The following is a 20051-nucleotide window of genomic DNA, read 5'->3' as shown; positions in this document are numbered from 1 at the left end:
TAAAGCATTGAAATGAACTTGAGGATCGGCTCTTATCAAAGCATAAATAAATTGTAATCTACGATTACGACCTACGACCAATGATAAATCGCCAAATACGTGATTCCATTTAGTGACGCTTACAAAAATATATTTACGATTAAATATCCGTTTGAGTTACAAAGTCATAATACATTAACTATGAATCTATTTTAGTCAATATCCAAATAAATAGTACGAGGTATTTTATGCAAATCGGCAGGTTTCAACAAGGGAGCTAACGCAGTGTATAAAAATCTCTCAAACGCAAACATCAATCTGCCTCGGTAGCACTGTTAATTAATTTTGCTGAGTGATTGACAGTAAGAACAGCTGATCAAACGGGATATAAAAAGCCAGGATTTATTAACAATGGAAGAAGTCGCCGTCAAAGTAATAATAAAAGCATCGAATCAGCAGATTAAAGATCAAATCGTAAATTGTGATATTGGGTGGACCGTTCGCCAATTAAAAGAACATTTGTCCGATGTTTATCCTAGTAAACCAGTGAGTTTTGTTTCGTCTATTTTATGAATCTCACGTCATATGAAATTTTGTGAAAGTTGTATTCGTAGTGAAAGCAATGTATCGTTAGCATCACTACATGACACAAAAGAAAAACAAAAAAATATTGCGGATGTTTCCCTTTAAGTATTCTTAGAAAGCTATAGTTCGTTATCTATTAGAGATAATATGTTGATATTTTTATGAGTTTAATGATTATAATTTAATTATCAACAATAAAATGACTTTATCTTATTACTTGTCTGTAATAATTAATTGTTTATTCGAAATCAAGAAATAGTAAAAATATTGTGTAAGAAATAAAATGATAATGAATTGAATATATTTGTAGGAACAAGCAAGTCAGAAACTTATATATTCAGGGCAATTATTAAGTGATTCCACATGTTTAAAAGATGTGCTAAGACACTGTAATGGGCAAGAAGATCAAACCTATATAGTTCATTTAGTCTGTGCTTCGCAAACAACATCAACAAATAAAATAACTGAACAAGTTGTGGAAAATACAAAGACAATTTCTACTGCAAGAAGTACGGTGGAAAATATGAGATTAAATAATACAAATAATATACAGAATCAAAGTCAACATATTACTAATGTTGCTACACAACATACTCCAGCACAATTGTATTCTACATTACAATATTTTGATCCACGAAATAGTCAACAAATGGCTTGGATGCAACAAGCATATACCCATTATTTGACACAATATATGCAACTGTAAATAGCATTCTTATAACTTATTTTAATATTTGGAAATTATATATAATTTATAGTGAAAAGGAATATTTTATTATAGGATGGCAGCACAAGGAATACAATTACAGACTAGCATTCCATATGTTCAGCAAATGAATGTCAATACAAATGATAATGTTCAAAATCCATATACAAATAACACAAATAATAATAATAATAATAATAATAATAATAATGTAGGTAATGAGCAACAACAACCTGCTGCTCAAGAAGCTGATGTTAATGGAGGAAATAATGGTGCTGGAGAAGATGGTGCATTTAACAGAGATTGGCTAGATGTTTTTTATATGCTGTCCAGAATAATTCTTTTTTTCGCTTTAGTATATTTTTACTCGTCTCCTCTAAGATTTTTTATTGTTACGTTACTTGGCTGCATAATGTATCTGTAAGTTAATATATATAAATATTGTGTTTACATCTTTTACATGCAAATATGTATAATGAAGTGAATATTTCACAGATGTCAAGGTGGTTTTTTCCGGGCACAACCTATTCTATTACCTGAAAATAATAATGGTAGAGGAGATCGGGTGGATAACAATAACCAAATATTACAAAATGAAGCAATAGGTCCGCAACCTGCACAGCAACAAAATGGTCAAGTGCCAGCTGTACAAGCAGAAGCAAGAACAAATGCAAATGAAGAACACGAAGAGCAAAGACCTGGTGCACTTGCTTTTACCTGGACATTTTTCAGTACATTTCTTGCTTCGCTTTTTCCAGATCAACCAAATGTTATTTAATTTTAACAAATGTCAGTTTCTTACACTTAACTTTGTTATAAAATTAATTTTCTTTGTTTTACATATGTTTTTAAAACAAGACATTAAACCTAATGAGGTGGTCTCTCTTTCCATATATACTTAATAAATATTGATATCAAGAGAAGCCTTATTAAGAAACCTAAAAAGGACATTTTTGAGAAAAAGAATTTCAAAAAGATTTTACAAATTTTTCAAGTATAAAAATGTTGTATACAATGATAAATATATATAGATATACATATTAAATGTACACATAAACCAAATAGCATTTTTTATAAATACTGTTATTCATATACTTCTAATAATTTTATGCATGTATTACTTTAATTTCGTTGAGACCACCTCAGGGTCTATAAACAAAATAAATTTATTTAGCTTGAATTTACTGAAAAAGTAAATCATCCCAAATCGGTTAGAATTTGTTGTATAATAAATTTTCTGTTTTTCTAGTTCTATAAAGGTACAACGAGAAAAGTATATACTGTGTATATAAATAAAATTATTGTAGAGCTTATAAGGTGTTGATAAATATAAATACCAAAAACAAATTATGAGTTTTTGTTCACAAAAGTTATTAAAACAACAATCCTGTTATCAATTGATTTTTTGTAATTTTTATTATGAGCGAATTTAAAAAGTTCGCTTTTTAATTTACTAGATACATGTTTAAACTTTGTTTTATAAGATATACACATATATTACAATCCGCATGCATAATTTGGGTTTTGATTAGATTTCCAAAAATTCAAAATATAGTAAAAGCATTTTTTGCATTCTGCAGCAAGACTTAATACAAAGCTTAACACTCCTTATTAATTCTTATAAATTCCTCTTATAAATTACATGGAGAAGAAGTATGAAATTTTTCATAAAATATGATTGTAATGAAATTGGTAGATTGGGAAGAATAGCAAGAAAGCAGTTAGTATGGAAATGAGAAAATCAAACGTTTTTAGAATGATTTTACTATATTTTGAATTTTTGAAAACCTATTCGAAACGCAAGTTACTCTTACAGGTTGTAGAAAACTATTTATTTCTGAGTCACGAGCTGTTTTTGTCAGTAAGACATTGCCTTTACAGCATACATTCAATATGTTTCCCCTTCGCTGGCTTACACGCAATACTTTTATACATTAAGCATTTCGTAACTCTGAAAATAATGAGTTTTTAATTCATGTTTATTAAGACTTTTGTGTTTGTTTTTTGTTTGTCCCCAACTCTTTTTGTATATTCTACATACATATATGTATATTATTTACATATGATAATTCGTAAACAAACCATTAAATAAAGATATTCTCAATAAATTGTAGAATTTCTGTAATTTATTTATTTATAGTTAATAAATTGTTATTAATAAATCAAAAATATGAAAAGGAAATTCTTATAACTTTGATAATTATGTAGTTAATTAATATTTTTAATAAATAATAATGGAAATAAAATATAAAACAAAAATATAAAATAGAATAAATAAGGCAAATAATATACATACTCTAAGAATTCTAAGAAAAAGATTGCATTATATTAATTTTTTTTACGTACTATGGACTGTGTATCAATTGTGCGAAGAGTAAAAGTTCCTTTGCATACATGTTTCTAAAATATTAACAATTAAATTATTTACATCAAATAAAAGGTTGGGCATTTAATTTAAGAGATCATTTTTATTTAAAAGTTATATCTAATTGATATAAAAAAAGGATCTATAGTAATAAAAGTCCCGGCACATTGTACTATAACCCTATTCATACGTTTCAAGGTCTGCATATATTTTAAACACATGTACTACAAGCGGTATATTAATATTCAAGTACGTAATTTTTTGAAGTCGCAACACTCCTTATAAGTAAATTACATAGAATAACCTAATACATTGTTATTAAAAAACAAAAGTAATATGTGTGTGTATGTGTGTATATATAATAGAGAAATAACATCATGACTTAAATTTATATCTCAATAGGCAGTATTTAACAATCAATTTCTACATCAATCACATTAAAAAAATGTCTCAACATCGGATGTCTGATGTCATTGGTATACTTAGAGGAGCTAAGGTAGTAGCCGAAGCTGTGATTAAGCATCAAGAAGAGACAGTTAAACACGTAGTAAAGACTTCAAGTTTGAAGACTACTGCAGAGAAATGCCTGACAGATAATTTAAAAATATTGAATAATATAAAACTAAGTAAGGTTCCTGTAAGTTTCAAAAATAAATATAGATTTTTAATACTTTTTTCTAATATGGCAAACGTTCTTGTAATATAACAATAATTATCTTATATGGTGACTACTAATATAAATTAATTTTATAAATGAATATTATAATTTCCTGTACAGTATAACATGTATACAGGTTCAAATAACGAAAGAATTTAAAGAAGTGACAGAACGAATAAATGTTGTTGAAAAGGGTATAATAGAATTTTTGAAATTAAGAACTAAAGAAGTGGCAGGAATGCCAGTTGACCCAGATAAACCTAGAAAATCTACCAGAACTAAATTACATGTTTATAATCCTGCTAAAGATCCAAAAGAGATAATAATAGAGATGGATATTCCAATCGTAAAACCTGATAACGAAAATGATATAAGAAGTAAACAGGATAAACCACTAAAAAAGTACTCAACTGTGAAAGAAAAAATTGAAACAATTTCCAAACTAGAACATGAAATACCTAAGATTGAACTTTCTGAGAAAGATAAAGCAATTTTGAAGAAATTGGAATTAGAGCATGAAAAAAACATAAAGAGTCAGAACATGAAACAAGATGTATCAAATACAATAAAAACTGATTTTGAGAAATTAAAAAACATGGCAACTGAAAATATGAAAGTAGCTTCAGAAAACTCTCAAGTTAAACCAAAACCATCTGTTAGACCAAAGCAAACTGTGAGTCTTTTTACATTTTTATATAAATTACGTTAAATGGTATGATGCATTTTATTTAAATACATTAATAAATAAATTTTTCTTTCAAAGCTTTCACCTACTGCAAAAGCACAAAAAGTTCCATCTACCAGATTACAAAGAATGATAAGCTTTGGAACATTAGGAGTTGGTCTTGGTGTTGGTACAGTTGCAGAATATACACGCAGAACACTTGGACTAAAAAAGCAAAGTCTTGGAGACACATTTGATAGCCTGTTTCTTACTAAAGCAAATGCAGAAAGAATAGTTTCTACATTATGTAAAGTGAGAGGTAAGTATCCTTAATACATTTATTGGATTTTTTGTCAACTAATAGTTATGTGCCTTACATATGTTTATAATAGGTGCAGCTTTAAAAATTGGACAAATTTTAAGTATACAAGATGAAACCATTATAAATCCTGAAATACAAAAAGTATTTGAACGAGTTAGACAAAGTGCTGACTTCATGCCAAAATGGCAAGTTGAGAAAGTATTAGCAACTGAATTTGGACATGACTGGAAAAATAAATTAGCAACCTTTGAAGATAGACCATTTGCTGCAGCTTCCATTGGTAGTTACCATTTATTTTTATTCTTTTAAATTACCTTTTTTTGGAAGACCAAAGTAATATAAAAACATTTTAAAGACCATTCTTCATATCAGAAAAAATATTACAGGCCAGGTACATCATGGTACCTTGTTAAATGGACAAGATGTTGCAATTAAAATTCAATATCCTGGTGTAGCTATGGGTATTCAAAGTGATGTTGAGAATTTAGTAGGCATAATGAAGGTATGAAAATACTTTGATTTCTATTTTATTTAAGATTATGCAAAAATATATCTAGAAATTTTTACAGGTTTGGAACATTTTCCCAAAAGGCATGTTTATAGATAATTTAGTGGAAGTTGCAAAACGTGAACTTGCATGGGAAGTGGATTATGTAAGAGAAGCAGAATGTACAAGAAGATATAAACAACTTATAGAACCTTATTTAGATTATTATGTTCCAGCTGTAGTAGGTAAATTGAATTAAAAAATTAGCAATTTAAATGTAAAATTAACTTAATTTTATATTTAGATGAACTATCAACGAATCAAATTTTTACAACTGAAATGGTAGAAGGAATTCCAGTAGATAAATGTACAAGTATGGATATGGAAACAAGAGAACATATCTGCAAATTAATAATGAGTTTGTGCCTTAAAGAATTGTTTGTTTTTCGATACATGCAAACTGATCCAAATTGGTCCAATTTCTTTTATAACACCAATACAAGACAAGTTTGTATATAAGATATTATTATTATCAATAAGTGCACACTATCTTTGATATTAATTATAGTTCCCAATATAATTTTCAGTTAATATTATTAGATTTTGGTGCATGTCGAGGATATGAGAAATCATTTATGGATAAATACATTGAAATAATTTATGCTGCAAGTGAAGGTGATCGTAATAAAATTTTAAATTTATCTAGAGAAATGGGATTCCTCACAGGATACGAGTCTAAAGTACGATATGTATATTTTCTAATAGTTTTAGCTTTAGAAAAGGTTAGTATATTAACATTTATAGATTTATTACATTGTATTAATTTCAGCTTATGGAAGAAGCTCACGTAGATGCAGTAATGGTCTTGGGTCAAGTATTTGATAAAAATTCTAAATATTATGACTTTGGTGGGCAAGATGTAACTAAACGGTGAGAGCAATATGATATCATTTAAATTAAATCATGAATAAATTATATAACATTGATTACAGGATTCAATCATTAGTTCCAACAATATTGGATCACAGGCTTTGCCCTCCACCTGAAGAAATATATAGTCTACATAGAAAATTATCAGGAGTTTTCTTATTGTGTGCCAAGCTTCAAGTTAAAATAAATTGTCGCGATATGTTTCGCGAGGTTTATGCAAATTATGAATTTGAATAATAATGCAATATAAATTAATGCTTTATACCTTAAACATGTATAGTTAAATCAATATAAGCATTTTTTCAATCAATACCTTCTATTATTTAAACCTCTAATTTATTCATATACTTCAAGCATTAAATTCGTGTATCTTCTAATTTTAAGTTGCATTTTGATAGCAGTTTATTTATTGTAACATGTTTTCGTTTAAATAAAATCTGGGTAATTATATAAGGTACAATTATATCTCTATCAAAAAACATCATAAATACATATTTAATACTGATAACGAATGATACCTTAACCTATTCATCTCTTTGTTCCTATTAATAAGTTATCTTCAACAAATTTCATATATTAACTGGCGAAATGTCTAATAAATTCTTATATTTTGCATACGGAAGTAATATGTTAACAAAAAGAATACATATTAATAATCCAACTGCAGTACGAAAAGATATCGGATTTTTAAAGGTAAATATACATGGTTAAAGGAAATTTCCTATGCGGTTAGTAAATCTATTTTTATTTTGAATAATTGAAAACAGTAAGATTTATATTATGCTTTATAAAATTTCATTATTTTCTTTATTATTTATGCAAATACTGAATTATATCAGAATTTCAGATTAGATTTTATAACACACTCAAAGAGATGGGGTGGATGTTCAGCAACAATTGTTCCTACAGAAAATTATATTGTATGGGGTGCAGTTTGGGAATTAGATGAATGTAATATGTGTACATTAGATAATCAAGAAGGTGTAGCAGATAAATTATACTTCCCTTTAATGGTTGACATAGAAACACTTACTGGTAAAATATTTAAATGCAGAGTGTATCAGCAATGTAACAATCCCGATAAAAATGTAAAATTGTGTTTGCTACCAAAACACAGGAGACCTTCACCGTTGTATTTGTATGTTATACTTAATTCTATTCAATTTGTTTAAGGTTTCTTATATAATTACTAATTATTCTCTTATAGAGAAACAATATTAAAAGGTGCACATGAAAGTCAATTACCACTTGATTATATTAAGGTGTTACAAAAAATACCGCATAATGAATATGCAGGAGAATATGATATTGGGTAAGAATAATTATTCATTTTATTATTTTTATTATTCATTAAATCATTGTAACAGTAAACAAAATTTTTATGCAGTTAGTTTTATTATGTACAGGCTCTTTACATTTAAATAACTTAGTTTTCATACAAAAAGTATATTTGATAAAAAATTATGTATATATCTATAATTCTTTTTCTATTTCTATTTTTCTCACCTGATGTATTACGTTTGAACATTGTCTACCCATCTTTTTGTTGAAATTAATATTTTTGGATCACAGCCTTCCCTTGAAAGAAGTCTGGACTTAACGATCTTATGCATTTTTAAACGTTCCTGGACAGCTGGCTCATTCTTTATTAAATCAAGAGCTGCCTCAAGTGATAATTTATCTGTTTCATACTTGGGTATTCTAATCTTTGTGCAAAGTGCATTATTTATCTAATAGTATACAGAATGGTATAGCATTAATAATGTGTTTATATAAAATTATACATAGTATTAAATAAAGTACTTTGATTTCTAAGAATCATACTGTTATCATTTATATAGTTATATAATAAATAATATAATGTAAGTTTATATAATGATAATGAAGTAATAAATACTTTAAATACTTTGTACTTACTATGATCTCCACTGACATTTTATAATTCATATCTATTTCTGGCCATTTTTGTTCCATAACATCTCTATCTAAGTCCACTTCATTCTTATCTATTAGATGATGTTTTACCTCAGAAAATGCGGACCACAATTCCGAAGCGAAATGTGGTGCAAATGGTGCAAGCATTATAATTTGAACTGCTAATGCACGTTCATATTCACGACTTTTTTTCGTGCATTCCACACACACTTTGCGTATACTTAATATTAAAAGAAAACGACGATTACTCTTTCTAAAATTATTAGAATCATTGATGTACTGCAAAATTGTAATATATACCTATTTGTAAGTCCTTGCATTCTTGATATTGCAATACTAAATTGTTGAGATCCAATTATATTATAAGTTACAGACTTTAAAAAATAATTTCGACTATCAAACATGTATTCATCATGTTCTGCAAATTTAGAATCAGTAGGTTCTGCCTGAAGCTCTTCTGAAGTTACGCTATTGCGATAATCTTTAAAAGTTTTTACGGTTTTCCATAAACGATTTTGCCAATTTAATATTCCCGGTATGGCTGAATATTATTAATATATATATTATTCGATATATATAATAATTAGTTAAAATTTTTATTACAAAGAGCTTACTGTTATGGTCACAGCGTTTATCTGAAGTTGGTGCTTGATCAGCTAATATAAATAATCTAGTTGTATCAATTCCATATTTATCTAAGAATTCAAGTGGATCAATGCCATTATGTTTTGATTTAGACATTTTGTCCCATGAGACAATGACTGATTCTTTGGTATTCTTTTCTACATATTTTCCTGCATGTTCTTCCACTTCATCCGCTTTTAAATATTTCTCTGTCTTTTTTAGCTGATACGTTTTACTAAGTACCATACCCTGCACAAGCAATTGTTTAAATGGTTCTGGAGTGGGTAAAAGTCCTTCTGAATGTAGAAAATGACTTATAAATCTGGCATAATATAAGTGCAGCACAGCTGAAATTATAATGTTATTAATTTGAGATCTTTAAATATATATATTTTATATCTACAAAGAATTTAAATATTAGATACTTACCATGTTCTTTTCCACCTATATACAGATCAATAGGAAACATTTCTTTTGCTTTATCAACAGCAAACATCTTTTTCATATTTTGTGGGTCAATGTATCTCAGATAATACCATGAACTATCTACAAATGTGTCCATTGTATCTGATTCTCTAACTGCTTGAGCTCCACATTTAGGACAAGAAGTATTTAACCAATCCTTAGTTTCAGATAATATAGACTTTTTATTTGAAGATGAAAATGTTATATTTGGTAAAACTACAGGAAGATCATTGCGTGGTACTGGTTGGATACCACAATTTAAACAATAAATAATTGGAATTGGTGTACCCCAATACCTCTGTCTAGATATTAACCAATCTTGCAATCTTGAACCAACAGGGTATCCACCAATTTTCCACTTTCTTGCTTTAGATAATATTTCTAATCTTTTGTTTTCTTGTTCTTCATAATTTCTTATCGAATGCCGTACAAATTCAATCCCAACTATTTCAGAAAACTGATAATCATCTATTGAAGCAGACGGTATACCAAGATAAGTATCTCTATGAGCTGGAAATGCAACTTTATCTGTTACAAATACTGGCAATTCATTTCCATTGAATGGGTTTACTACTTTAACATCTATGATTTGAATTCCTTCTGTCACATCTATACAATACTCTGGTCTATTCAATAAGCTTTTTGGAGATATTGCAATAAACATTGCATATTCAATAAATTCTGGATAATTAGTCCAAACATTTATTGTTCTGGGATAATTTGGTATAGTTCCTATCAACTGTAATTCAAAACTAGTACCACTACAGTCACCTATCCAATTTCGTTGGATTTTTTTGACATCTTTCCATTCTGTCAATGTTGGATCATCTAAACCTTGAGACAATGATCTGATATGATACAAAATAAATTAGTTAAATACTATTAGTAATTCTTATTATATATTTCAATGCTCTTTAGAGATTGTTAAATTCTAATATACCTACTTAGCAAATGATGTAGTCCTAACAAACCACTGGCTTAGTAACCTCTTTTCTACTTTTGCGCCTGATCTCCAAGAACAATTATTTGCATCAACTTGTTCCTCTGCTAATACAGTTTCATCAACAGGGTCCCAATTAACAAATGATTCTTTCCTATAAACCAAATCTTTGTCAAAAAGTTTTAAAAATAATTCCTGCGTCCACTTATAATATTCATGATCACATGTAGCAAATTCTCTATTCCAATCAAAAGAATAATTCAATGATTTTAATTGATTTCTCATCTTTTTAATGTTATCGTATGTCCACACAGCAGGATCAACTTGTTTTTCAATTGCAGCATTCTCAGCAGGTAATCCAAATGCATCCCAACCCATTGGATGAAGAACATTATATCCTGAAATAAAAGAGAAAAGCGAGTCAATAAAAAATTATATAAATAAACCAAACAATATATATAATTACACTTAAATTAAATTATTTACCTTTCATCCTATAAAAACGAGCAACTGTATCACTTATTGTATAAACCCTTACATGACCCATATGAAGTGTTCCAGAAGGATATGGGAACATTGATAATACATAAAACTTTCTTCTTGTACTATCTGCATCATCATATTGATGTAAGTTAATTTTATCTTTCCAATATTTTTCTATATCCTTCTTTATTTCATCTGTAACCTCTGCATTCTAAAAATATGATCAATGCTTTGTGCATTATAGTAACAATACCAATTTATAACACTACATACATGTATATTTTTTTACTAATTAGAGAACAAACCGAAAATTGGTTTATGCCGGTCGAAGCGTATCGGTAAATGACATTTTTTAAGGATATATTACTTTTATAATATGATACAAATGATTCTCTAATCTTCATTTTTAATTAAATTATTTAACTACGTATTTAAATATTCTACAATTAAACATGAAACATTTAACTCGTGCTTAGTATACACGGTCTTATAGCAAGTTGCCATATTTATTAACTACTTTAAAGAAACTTCATTTTACATTTAAATTATTTTAATAAAATTATATATAAGCGAAGCGATATTTGTAAACAAATAATATTTTTAAAATATCATTTTATCATAAAATAATGCAATTTGAATCTTCATTTAGTAAATTTTGCTTTGCTGGAAACTAAAACTTCCGCTTTGTGATACTGATTCTTTTTCCGGTCTATGCCTTGTAAACAAGTTCGTGAGTAATCTTTCAAGTTCGAAATCCAATTAAAATCTTAACATCTGTAAATAATACTTCTCAAAGTAATAGAAAATTGTTGTTATTTGTGTTTTTAAGCGTAATTAAATAATATGATTGTAATTTTATAATATAACAAGTAAAGAAATATTTTGACATTAATCAGGTTATCTTTGCCTCATAAGTTTTAATTTCAATTAATGATATACCTTTTCTAATAGTAGAATGTATCCATAATAATTATATGAATATTATAAAGTGACATTAAAGTTACAAAAATTTTATTTGTGAAGGAAAATTAATGTTTTGTTTATACTTAGTAATAATACTATTTCTAACCTATTATACTAATCTTAAGTTTATAAGGTGTATTTTTACAAATCTTTTAAGAAACAAATTGTATATAATTTAGTATTTTTGTTTCAGTTCAACCATGGGTAAGAGAAATAATATGATCCCTAATGGGCATTTCCATAAAGATTGGCAAAGATTTGTTAAAACTTGGTTTAACCAACCAGCCAGAAAATTTCGTCGTAAACAAAATCGTATAAAGAAAGCTCGTGCTGTTGCACCTAGGTAAATAGCATATGTTTATTTCATTTTTATTTCTGTTGTCCATTTATGTAAATTAACTTCAATAGTATTTTATTTAAATTTAAGACCTGTAAAACTTCTGAGGCCTATTGTTCATTGCCCAACATTCCGTTATCACACAAAAGTTAGGGCAGGCAAAGGTTTTACCTTAGAAGAATTGAAGGCTAGTGGTTTAAATAAAAGATTTGCTAGGACTATTGGAATTGCTGTAGATCCTAGAAGGCGTAACAAATCAGTTGAGTCTTTACAAACAAATGCTCAAAGACTAAAAGAATATAAATCCAAATTGATTCTCTTCCCACTGAATGAAAAGAGAGTAAGTAGAATATAGTAAATTTAAAACTATTAAAGAAGGACTACATTCTAATGTTATTTATAAAAATAGCCTAAGGTAGGTGATGCTACTGAAGAAGAAATGAAACTTGCCACTCAAGTTAAAGGAGAAATCATGCCAGTGAGACACCAAGCACCTGCTAAAGCTAAGGCCCGTGCCATTTCTGAGGAAGAAAGAAAGTTCTCTGCATACGTAACTCTCCGTAAAGCTAGGGCTGATGCTAGACTAGTAGGAATTCGCGCAAAACGTGTGAAAGATGCAGCGGAAAATCCAGATGAAGTAACTAAAGTTGCTAAAGACAAGAAGGCTAAGAAATAATGTGGAACTTCATGTCTTTGTATAAATATAACAAATAAATTGTCTAATGAGAAATAAAATTTTCTATTTGTTTTTATTTTGTACTACTTATTGAATATATATATATTATACAATGAAGACATTTTATTTGCCATTAGTATTTATATAATAATATAATGCATTTATTGTATGTATATGACAGTATCAAAGAGGAAATTTTTCTTTGTGACTTCTGACTAGTGATATTTGAGTATTACTAGTCTAGCATGAATTTCATGGGCAGGCGTGTGGCGTGAAGCCACTTCCAGAGTACAGGGATCATGGTCATATCAAACTTGACTTAGTGATGTATGTCAAAAAGAGAAAGTAAACCAGTTCACCTGTTGCATTTAGTTTCAGGACAACAAAAGTTCTGGCTTTTTTCTCTAAGAGGGAGAGACGCATTAATAGAAAGTACTATTTCAACTTCTAATATTCGGTATCATGACTATAAAGCAACGATTTAGTGTCATGTGTAAACGTACCCATTACACTAATTTACTTTTCACTAGAGAGGAAATTTTCTTACTGCTCTTACTCAATGAAAATAAGATTGCGTTTGCGCAATTACAACCGATCATCGATCTGACCCCAAAGTACCACTTGCCCGTGTTCTCCGCTCCCCGGAAATGGTTTTACACCTCCCGGTGGAAGTATAATCTCCACAATGAGATGAGGCAGAAAACAGAAGTATTATTCGAGTTTTATTAGTCGGCAATAGTTGCAGAAATTTTTTTTATGTTTTCTGTCTTGTCTTGTTGAACAGACCATAAAGGTTTATGCTCAGTCTTCATATATATGTCGGTCCTGTGTACGGTCATGGTACTCTCTAATACTACTTAATCACGAAATAAAAATCTTTTCATAGTTCTTTTCCCTGTTTTTATACTTTAACGAGTTAAGTTGTACTTAAAGTAGTACTATTATTCATAGTTTTTGTTTGGTATAAATATTGGTAGCACTTCATTACTTTAGTTCATTTTGTAACTAGATTTGAATTTTAAACTCCGAATCAGAACAACGGTTTTCGGTTCATGGCATTTGGTGTATATTTTTCACGCGATATTGTCATAAGTTTTAAAATAACTAAATATCAAGCAAAATTTATAATTACGAAAAATGAAATCTGCGTAAGTTTTATTATTTATTAATCAGTTTATAAATGAAATCAAATAAAATTTAGCTATTTTCAATATTTTATGACTATTATCTTCTATAATCTTTTAGTGTAAAATTTAATTATTTGTTATTAATTAATTGTTTGGTATTATTAAAGTTATTTTGTAGTGTAGAATAATTGAAGCTATTCGTGATATGTTAATATTTTAGACGTGTGAAACCACCAGGTTCAGCTCGTAAGCCACCAAACCGTCCAAGAGGTAATAATATGGTATCCAAGGATCCTGTTCAAGTTTATTGTCGTTTAAAGCCAATGCAACATCCAGCTGATGTTTCTTGTATGAAGCTTATATCTGATACAACTGTAGTTATTACACCACCAGAATCAGCAATGAATTTTCGTAACTCTAGCAACAAGGAAATTCAAACAACATTTAGTCGTGTATTTTCACCAGATGCAACACAAAAAGAAATTTTTAATATAGTTGCTCTTCCATTAGTTGAAAATGTTATTCGAGGTAGAAATAGCCTTTTATTTACCTATGGAGTAACAGGAAGTGGTAAAACATATACTATGACTGGTGAAACACAGGATGCGGGCATAATGCCTCGTTGTCTTGATGTTCTGTTTAACAGTATTGCTAATTATCAGACCAAAAAATTTATTTTTAAACCAGATAAATTAAACGGTTTTGATATACAAGGTGAAGCTGATGCAATGCTTGATAGACAAAATGAACTTCATGCTGGACTTATGTTACAGAGAAATGGAAAATCAGGCAAAGTGTAAGTATAAGAATATGTGATATGCTTTATATAATGTAAATGGCTTTATTAATAACTGATGGTTTTCACAGGAGAAAAGTAGAGAGTGATAGTGAGAGTAATCCAATGATTATTCGTGACATAAATGAGTCACAAACAGTACAAGTGGATCAAGACAATGTCTATGCTGTATTTGTTACATATGTTGAAATTTACAATAACAGTGTATATGATTTATTAGAGGATGAGGATATTAGAAACAAGTATAGTATCATTACTTGCACAATTCAAATATTCTTAATTTCAAATAATATTCTAATACTAAGAAATAACTTTTAGGGTATTACAGAGTAAAATAGTTAGAGAAGATGGTAATAAGAATATGTATGTGCATGCTGTAACAGAAATTGAAGTAAAAAGTTCAGAAGAAGCATTTGAGGTATTTCAGCGTGGACAGAGGAGACGAAGAGTTGCACACACTGCGCTTAATGCAGAATCAAGTAGATCACATAGTGTCTTCACTATTCGTCTTGTACAAGTAATGTTTCTAATTACTTTGCGTCTCACCGAATTAAAATTCACAAACAATATAGTATTTTCTTCTCCTAGGCACCTTTAGATGGTGAAGGTGAACAAATTATACAAGATAAACGGGTGGTATGCATCACTCAGCTATCCCTAGTAGATTTAGCTGGTAGCGAAAGAACTAATAGAACTAAAAACACAGGTCAACGATTAAGAGAAGCAGGTTATTATACTTTAGATATGAATCTTGTAATTATATTATAATATATTTTCATATCCATTCATTTTGATTTAGGAAATATTAATAATTCTTTGATGACGCTACGATCATGTTTGGAAATTTTAAGAGAAAATCAACTTCAGGGTACAAATAAAATAGTACCCTACAGAGATTCAAAACTCACCCATTTATTTAAAAATTATTTTGATGGAGAAGGACAAGTTAGAATGATTGTTTGTGTTAATCCAAGAACAGATGATTATGATGAAACAATTGTAAGAAATCAATAATATAAAATGTAAATATATGAAAGAAAATAAGTTAATTTATTCATGTTTTATAGCAAGTAATGAAATTTGCCGAAATGACTCAAGAAGTCCAAGTAGCTAAACCAACAATTACGAAAATAGATCTTGGTTTTACACCTGGAAGAAGACAGGCAAATAAGGTGAGATGAGTAATAAAAGAATAACAATGAAAATAATTTGAAAATTTCGTGCATAATAAAAACTATTTTTAATAGTTATTTAAGGAGGCACGTAGTAAGTTGCAAAAAGAAGGCCATCCGGAAGCTGAAGATTTAGAAGTTGATGTGGGTTTAGTGTATAGGTAAGTATTATATGTTTTCTTTATTCTTTCTTCAAACTTATATAATTTTATTTTAATTCAGTTTAGGTGGTCCATTTCCTGAATTGGAAATTACTTCTCCACGCAATGATCAAATAATTAATAATTTGATGCATTTTTTAGAACAGCGTATTAACAAACGGAATTTACTACGTACTGATTTACAGCAAAAACGTAAGAATATAACTTAATTTTTAACCAAACTTAAATTATGCGTAATATTTTCATAACTGTTACATGATTGTTACAGAAAACGATCTTAGGAAGAAGATAATGGCAATGGAACAAGAATACATGAATTTAAAGATTGAAAATGCATCTCTGAAAGCTGCTAATTCACAACAAAAAAAGAAGGTAATAGCATTTTACTGATTACGGAAGTACATATAAAATAATTTACTTTTGCTGTAGGTTTCTGCATTAGAGGGTCATTTATGTAAGACTGAAGAACAAATTGATAGCTTGCTCCGAAAATTGAACAATGCAAATGATACAATCCGCAGTTTACAGCAAGAGGTAGTTAACGAATACATTTCTTCTTTTATTTAAATGACGACATATATTTTACTACAATTATTTTATAGTTAAAGGATAGAAACATGGCACTAAATCAACGTTTAATAGATAAGCAAAGAGTGAAACAAAAGTACAACACTAAAATGCAGGTAGAAACTGATAAAATGAATAAAGAATTGGAAATAAAGTTACGTCAACAACGTGAACACTTACAGGTAATGAAGTAAATATAATATATGTATAAATTCATTGTTTAATCTTTTTCTCTCTTTTTAGAATCAAATGAAAGAAAAAGAGGATAAATTAAGATTAGTAAAACAAATTTTAGTTGATGACAACGTACCTAGTGTTTCTAGAGATTGTGTTGTACCTACTAGTAACTGTGCAGAAGCAACTCCAAAAACAACAGAGGGTCGATCACGAAGGGTCAGTTTATCTTACATTACGTAATTTACTTTCGAAAATATGGTTTAATGATATGTGCTCATAGGATAAAGCGGGTGTTGCAAATCCAAGGTACAGACGTTCACAAAGCGCGGATAAGTGGATTGATCACAGACCCGGAGCGCTTGTTCCTGTTGGAACTGTTCTTCAACCTTTAATGCGTAGAAGACGTAGCGTTACGCGACTTACAGATCCAAAGGAAATTACAGACGGTGCATCCAGGTATTGTCTTATCGCGCAAGAACACGATACTGATGGTGAACTTGAGACAAAGTTATTCAAGGTAATTACACTTAAAAGGAATCGAAAAGAATTATGTAGTTATATACTCAAATGTATTATTATTATATTAGGGAGATATAATACCCACTAGTGGAGGAGGCGCACAAGTTGTATTTAATGATATGGAATGCTTAAAACAATTATCTCCAAAGGCAAGGAAACGTAGTGGTCCACAGGATACAGAAAATGAAGTAGGCTCTTCGAGACATTCGTCTACACTTGCTGAGTCTCATTCCAAACGTCCACGTGTAGTAAATTAACAGTTTTATTAATATAATATTAGCATAGTAATAATAATTTTTATACGATATATAATATAATAATACGATATACATATAAATATCTAAAAACTTCTACTAAAAATACTAATGGTAAAGAAAAATACTAATAATAGCTAAAAACAATGATATGAAGTCAAGATGTTAATATTTTCCTTTATCGTTACTATTTTTAGTAAAAATTTTTACAACCAAAGTTTTTACAATATCAGTATTATAATTTATTAAATAATACAATTTACCAACAATGAATTGTGAGAAGCGATAATATTGTATATATAATACTTTATATCGTGAAGTGTAATATGAGTTATGTGATTGTTATCTCATAATATGTATATATTCGTAATATTTGATTTTAAGATAATTAATAGTGAATTTTGCGCCTAATGTTGACTAATAATGTATCAATCCAATCTAATCATACATTTTGATCATGTTTACTCAGTTTTTATATACAATTATTTATATACAATATACATATATCTATCAAATTCACTGCAGTATATATTGTTAGTGAACCTTGTAGTTTTATCAAAGCTGTATTCACTTAAGATCGTTGTCTTCGTAATTGATTATCTAACTGCGCTAATTGGTGAAGAAAACCACTATTTGGTTGAATGAAACGATTTTTGCGGACTGTTCGAATTGCATCTGTGGCTAGCATTCCTTTTTTAATCATTAAATATGCTAATACGCACGTTGCGCTACGTGAGATTCCTAACACACAATGAACAAAAGCTTTACCTAGTAGGAAGAAAGTCCAATTTTAAACGATGTATTGTAATTTTTCTGTTTCTTTCATCATTAAATTATTATTTCATTACCTCCAATCGAAACAGCTTCATCGATAAAATCTGCAACAATGTAAAAGTACTTGCTAATGTCTGTTGTGCACAAATCAATAAGTGGTAAGCCAAGATACTTTATTGTTGTATCAGAATAATAATTCTTATCGGTGTTTACAAATCCAAATCTTTTTCCTTCAGCAGCATTAAGCAAATGTGTTATACCCAATATTTTAAGGTATTTCTTATTTTTTGCTGTGGCACTATAAAGTATTGAACATAAATTAATTTTTGATAAACATGAAGACATAAAACATTGAAATACTCACGCATCACCAATATATATTCCTGGATATACTTCATCACAATCGATATCCTGTTGAACACGGTAATATTCAACATCATCTCGATTAGGATCAAATCCTGGTAGCATTTTATTCTCAGTTTGTGTTCTATACAAAGCTTCTGCTAAGTGACTCTGAGTGGTTTCCCCACCAGTTAAACGTTTCTGAAAATTCATGAGATAAAAGTTTTTACTACGAAAAGTAACTTTACAATATTATATAATTTTTAATAATTTGATTTGAAAGATGATAAATTTTCAATATTAATTGAATGTCATTTGAAAAAATTAGATGATATTTATTTGTTCATGTATTTCTCATTATAAAAAGACGTTTAGAATTAAAAAGAATTTGAAAAAATATCAATTACATATTCTTATGAAATGACAGGCAACTCAAATGCGAAGAAACAATTTCGAAGCATCTGTAATTTTCAAAATATACGTAAATGATAGCAATACTATTCTTTATAATGTATACTTACATTTCTCAGACTGCTGTCCATTTGAAAAGATTATTTATAGATTAATAATTTATAAGTTATACTAGATATGACAAATAAGAAAGACAGCAAAATACTACAAAATATTTTGTACTTTAGTAATCAAGTATGTCACGATTAGGTATGACTAATTCTAAGCTTTTACATATATATATAAAACAAATATAGTCGCGTACACAATGTTAAAATCGCGATAATTATAGTTAGTTATTTCTGTTTTGAAACTCTTTGTTACACCGCGATAATTATACTGACAAAGTGTCATGTAAATGCATCCATTAATTCCATTAATTTTTGTATATAATGAATAATTTTGTATATTTTTTAAATTAGTGGAATATTTGAAATCTTATATTTGTGCCAAGAATTTGATGTATAATTTTTTTAAAATTTCAACTCAAATCTTCATCTTCTCGATATTTGAATATATATATTTTAGATATGTTAATATATGTAACAATATTTAATCAGTTCTTTTATAATTATTATTATAAGTGTAAAAAT

General features: G+C 28.6%; 7 protein-coding genes across 15 annotated transcripts; 5 read left to right on the top strand and 2 right to left on the bottom strand.

The window, feature by feature from the left end:
- Positions 1 to 55: 55 nt before the first annotated feature.
- On the top strand, positions 56 to 2617 carry Herp (Homocysteine-induced endoplasmic reticulum protein). The gene is made up of 4 exons (XM_072013909.1): positions 56 to 525; positions 875 to 1266; positions 1346 to 1690; positions 1766 to 2617. Exons 1-4 carry the CDS (start codon positions 391 to 393, stop codon positions 2046 to 2048), a joined length of 1155 nt encoding a protein of 384 aa, XP_071870010.1. The 5' UTR covers positions 56 to 390; the 3' UTR covers positions 2049 to 2617.
- A 943-nt stretch (positions 2618 to 3560) lies between these two features.
- Coq8 (ubiquinone biosynthesis protein COQ8, mitochondrial) lies at positions 3561 to 7006 on the top strand. 7 transcript variants are annotated; one of them, XM_072013889.1, is made up of 12 exons: positions 3561 to 3710; positions 3834 to 3884; positions 4038 to 4272; positions 4430 to 4966; positions 5057 to 5276; positions 5350 to 5559; positions 5666 to 5781; positions 5849 to 6011; positions 6071 to 6273; positions 6354 to 6506; positions 6596 to 6696; positions 6759 to 7006. In XM_072013889.1, exons 3-12 carry the CDS (start codon positions 4081 to 4083, stop codon positions 6931 to 6933), a joined length of 2070 nt encoding a protein of 689 aa, XP_071869990.1. In that variant the 5' UTR covers positions 3561 to 3710; positions 3834 to 3884; positions 4038 to 4080; the 3' UTR covers positions 6934 to 7006. The 7 variants fall into 7 exon arrangements, with proteins under 7 accessions (XP_071869990.1, XP_071869994.1, XP_071869991.1 ...); XM_072013893.1 differs by lacking the exon at positions 3834 to 3884 and having other exon boundaries at positions 3568 to 3710; XM_072013890.1 differs by lacking the exon at positions 3561 to 3710 and having other exon boundaries at positions 3720 to 3884.
- A 182-nt stretch (positions 7007 to 7188) lies between these two features.
- LOC139992748 (gamma-glutamylcyclotransferase) lies at positions 7189 to 8514 on the top strand. Its single transcript, XM_072013921.1, has 4 exons — positions 7189 to 7389; positions 7536 to 7834; positions 7904 to 8008; positions 8269 to 8514. Exons 1-4 carry the CDS (start codon positions 7285 to 7287, stop codon positions 8294 to 8296), a joined length of 537 nt encoding a protein of 178 aa, XP_071870022.1. The 5' UTR covers positions 7189 to 7284; the 3' UTR covers positions 8297 to 8514.
- On the bottom strand, positions 8055 to 11712 carry Leurs-m (Leucyl-tRNA synthetase, mitochondrial). Its single transcript, XM_072013883.1, has 8 exons — positions 11449 to 11712; positions 11147 to 11354; positions 10665 to 11058; positions 9685 to 10568; positions 9246 to 9602; positions 8932 to 9172; positions 8614 to 8851; positions 8055 to 8426 (listed from the first exon to the last, which is right to left on the bottom strand). The coding sequence occupies exons 1-8, from the start codon at positions 11545 to 11547 to the stop codon at positions 8211 to 8213; spliced, it is 2637 nt and encodes an 878-aa protein (XP_071869984.1). The 5' UTR covers positions 11548 to 11712; the 3' UTR covers positions 8055 to 8210.
- Positions 11713 to 11786: 74 nt separating this feature from the next.
- On the top strand, positions 11787 to 13178 carry Rpl13 (ribosomal protein L13). Of its 2 annotated transcripts, none has more exons than XM_072013914.1 (4): positions 11787 to 11873; positions 12300 to 12449; positions 12534 to 12783; positions 12853 to 13178. In XM_072013914.1, exons 2-4 carry the CDS (start codon positions 12307 to 12309, stop codon positions 13117 to 13119), a joined length of 660 nt encoding a protein of 219 aa, XP_071870015.1. In that variant the 5' UTR covers positions 11787 to 11873; positions 12300 to 12306; the 3' UTR covers positions 13120 to 13178. The 2 variants fall into 2 exon arrangements, with proteins under 2 accessions (XP_071870015.1, XP_071870016.1); XM_072013915.1 differs by lacking the exon at positions 11787 to 11873 and adding an exon at positions 11920 to 11938.
- Positions 13179 to 13271: 93 nt separating this feature from the next.
- Positions 13272 to 18566, top strand: LOC139992732 (kinesin-like protein KIF23). Of its 2 annotated transcripts, none has more exons than XM_072013885.1 (15): positions 13272 to 13827; positions 14467 to 15042; positions 15114 to 15284; positions 15361 to 15559; positions 15631 to 15769; positions 15842 to 16041; positions 16110 to 16214; positions 16290 to 16375; positions 16437 to 16567; positions 16644 to 16747; positions 16805 to 16909; positions 16978 to 17124; positions 17186 to 17335; positions 17400 to 17636; positions 17707 to 18566. In XM_072013885.1, the coding sequence occupies exons 2-15, from the start codon at positions 14525 to 14527 to the stop codon at positions 17893 to 17895; spliced, it is 2481 nt and encodes an 826-aa protein (XP_071869986.1). In that variant the 5' UTR covers positions 13272 to 13827; positions 14467 to 14524; the 3' UTR covers positions 17896 to 18566. The 2 variants fall into 2 exon arrangements, with proteins under 2 accessions (XP_071869986.1, XP_071869985.1); XM_072013884.1 differs by lacking the exon at positions 13272 to 13827 and adding an exon at positions 14155 to 14267.
- Positions 18111 to 19769, bottom strand: LOC139992746 (dual specificity protein phosphatase 3). The gene is made up of 4 exons (XM_072013916.1): positions 19530 to 19769; positions 19031 to 19209; positions 18741 to 18964; positions 18111 to 18660 (listed from the first exon to the last, which is right to left on the bottom strand). The coding sequence occupies exons 1-4, from the start codon at positions 19548 to 19550 to the stop codon at positions 18464 to 18466; spliced, it is 621 nt and encodes a 206-aa protein (XP_071870017.1). The 5' UTR covers positions 19551 to 19769; the 3' UTR covers positions 18111 to 18463.
- Between the last annotated feature and the right edge of the window lie 282 nt (positions 19770 to 20051).

The sequence above is a fragment of the Bombus fervidus genome, chromosome 12 (genome assembly GCF_041682495.2).
Source record: "Bombus fervidus isolate BK054 chromosome 12, iyBomFerv1, whole genome shotgun sequence".
NCBI classification, from domain to species: Eukaryota; Metazoa; Arthropoda; class Insecta; order Hymenoptera; family Apidae; genus Bombus; species Bombus fervidus.
The sequence above is the reverse complement of the archived record's forward strand: the minus strand, read 5'-3'. Positions and strand labels throughout refer to the sequence as shown.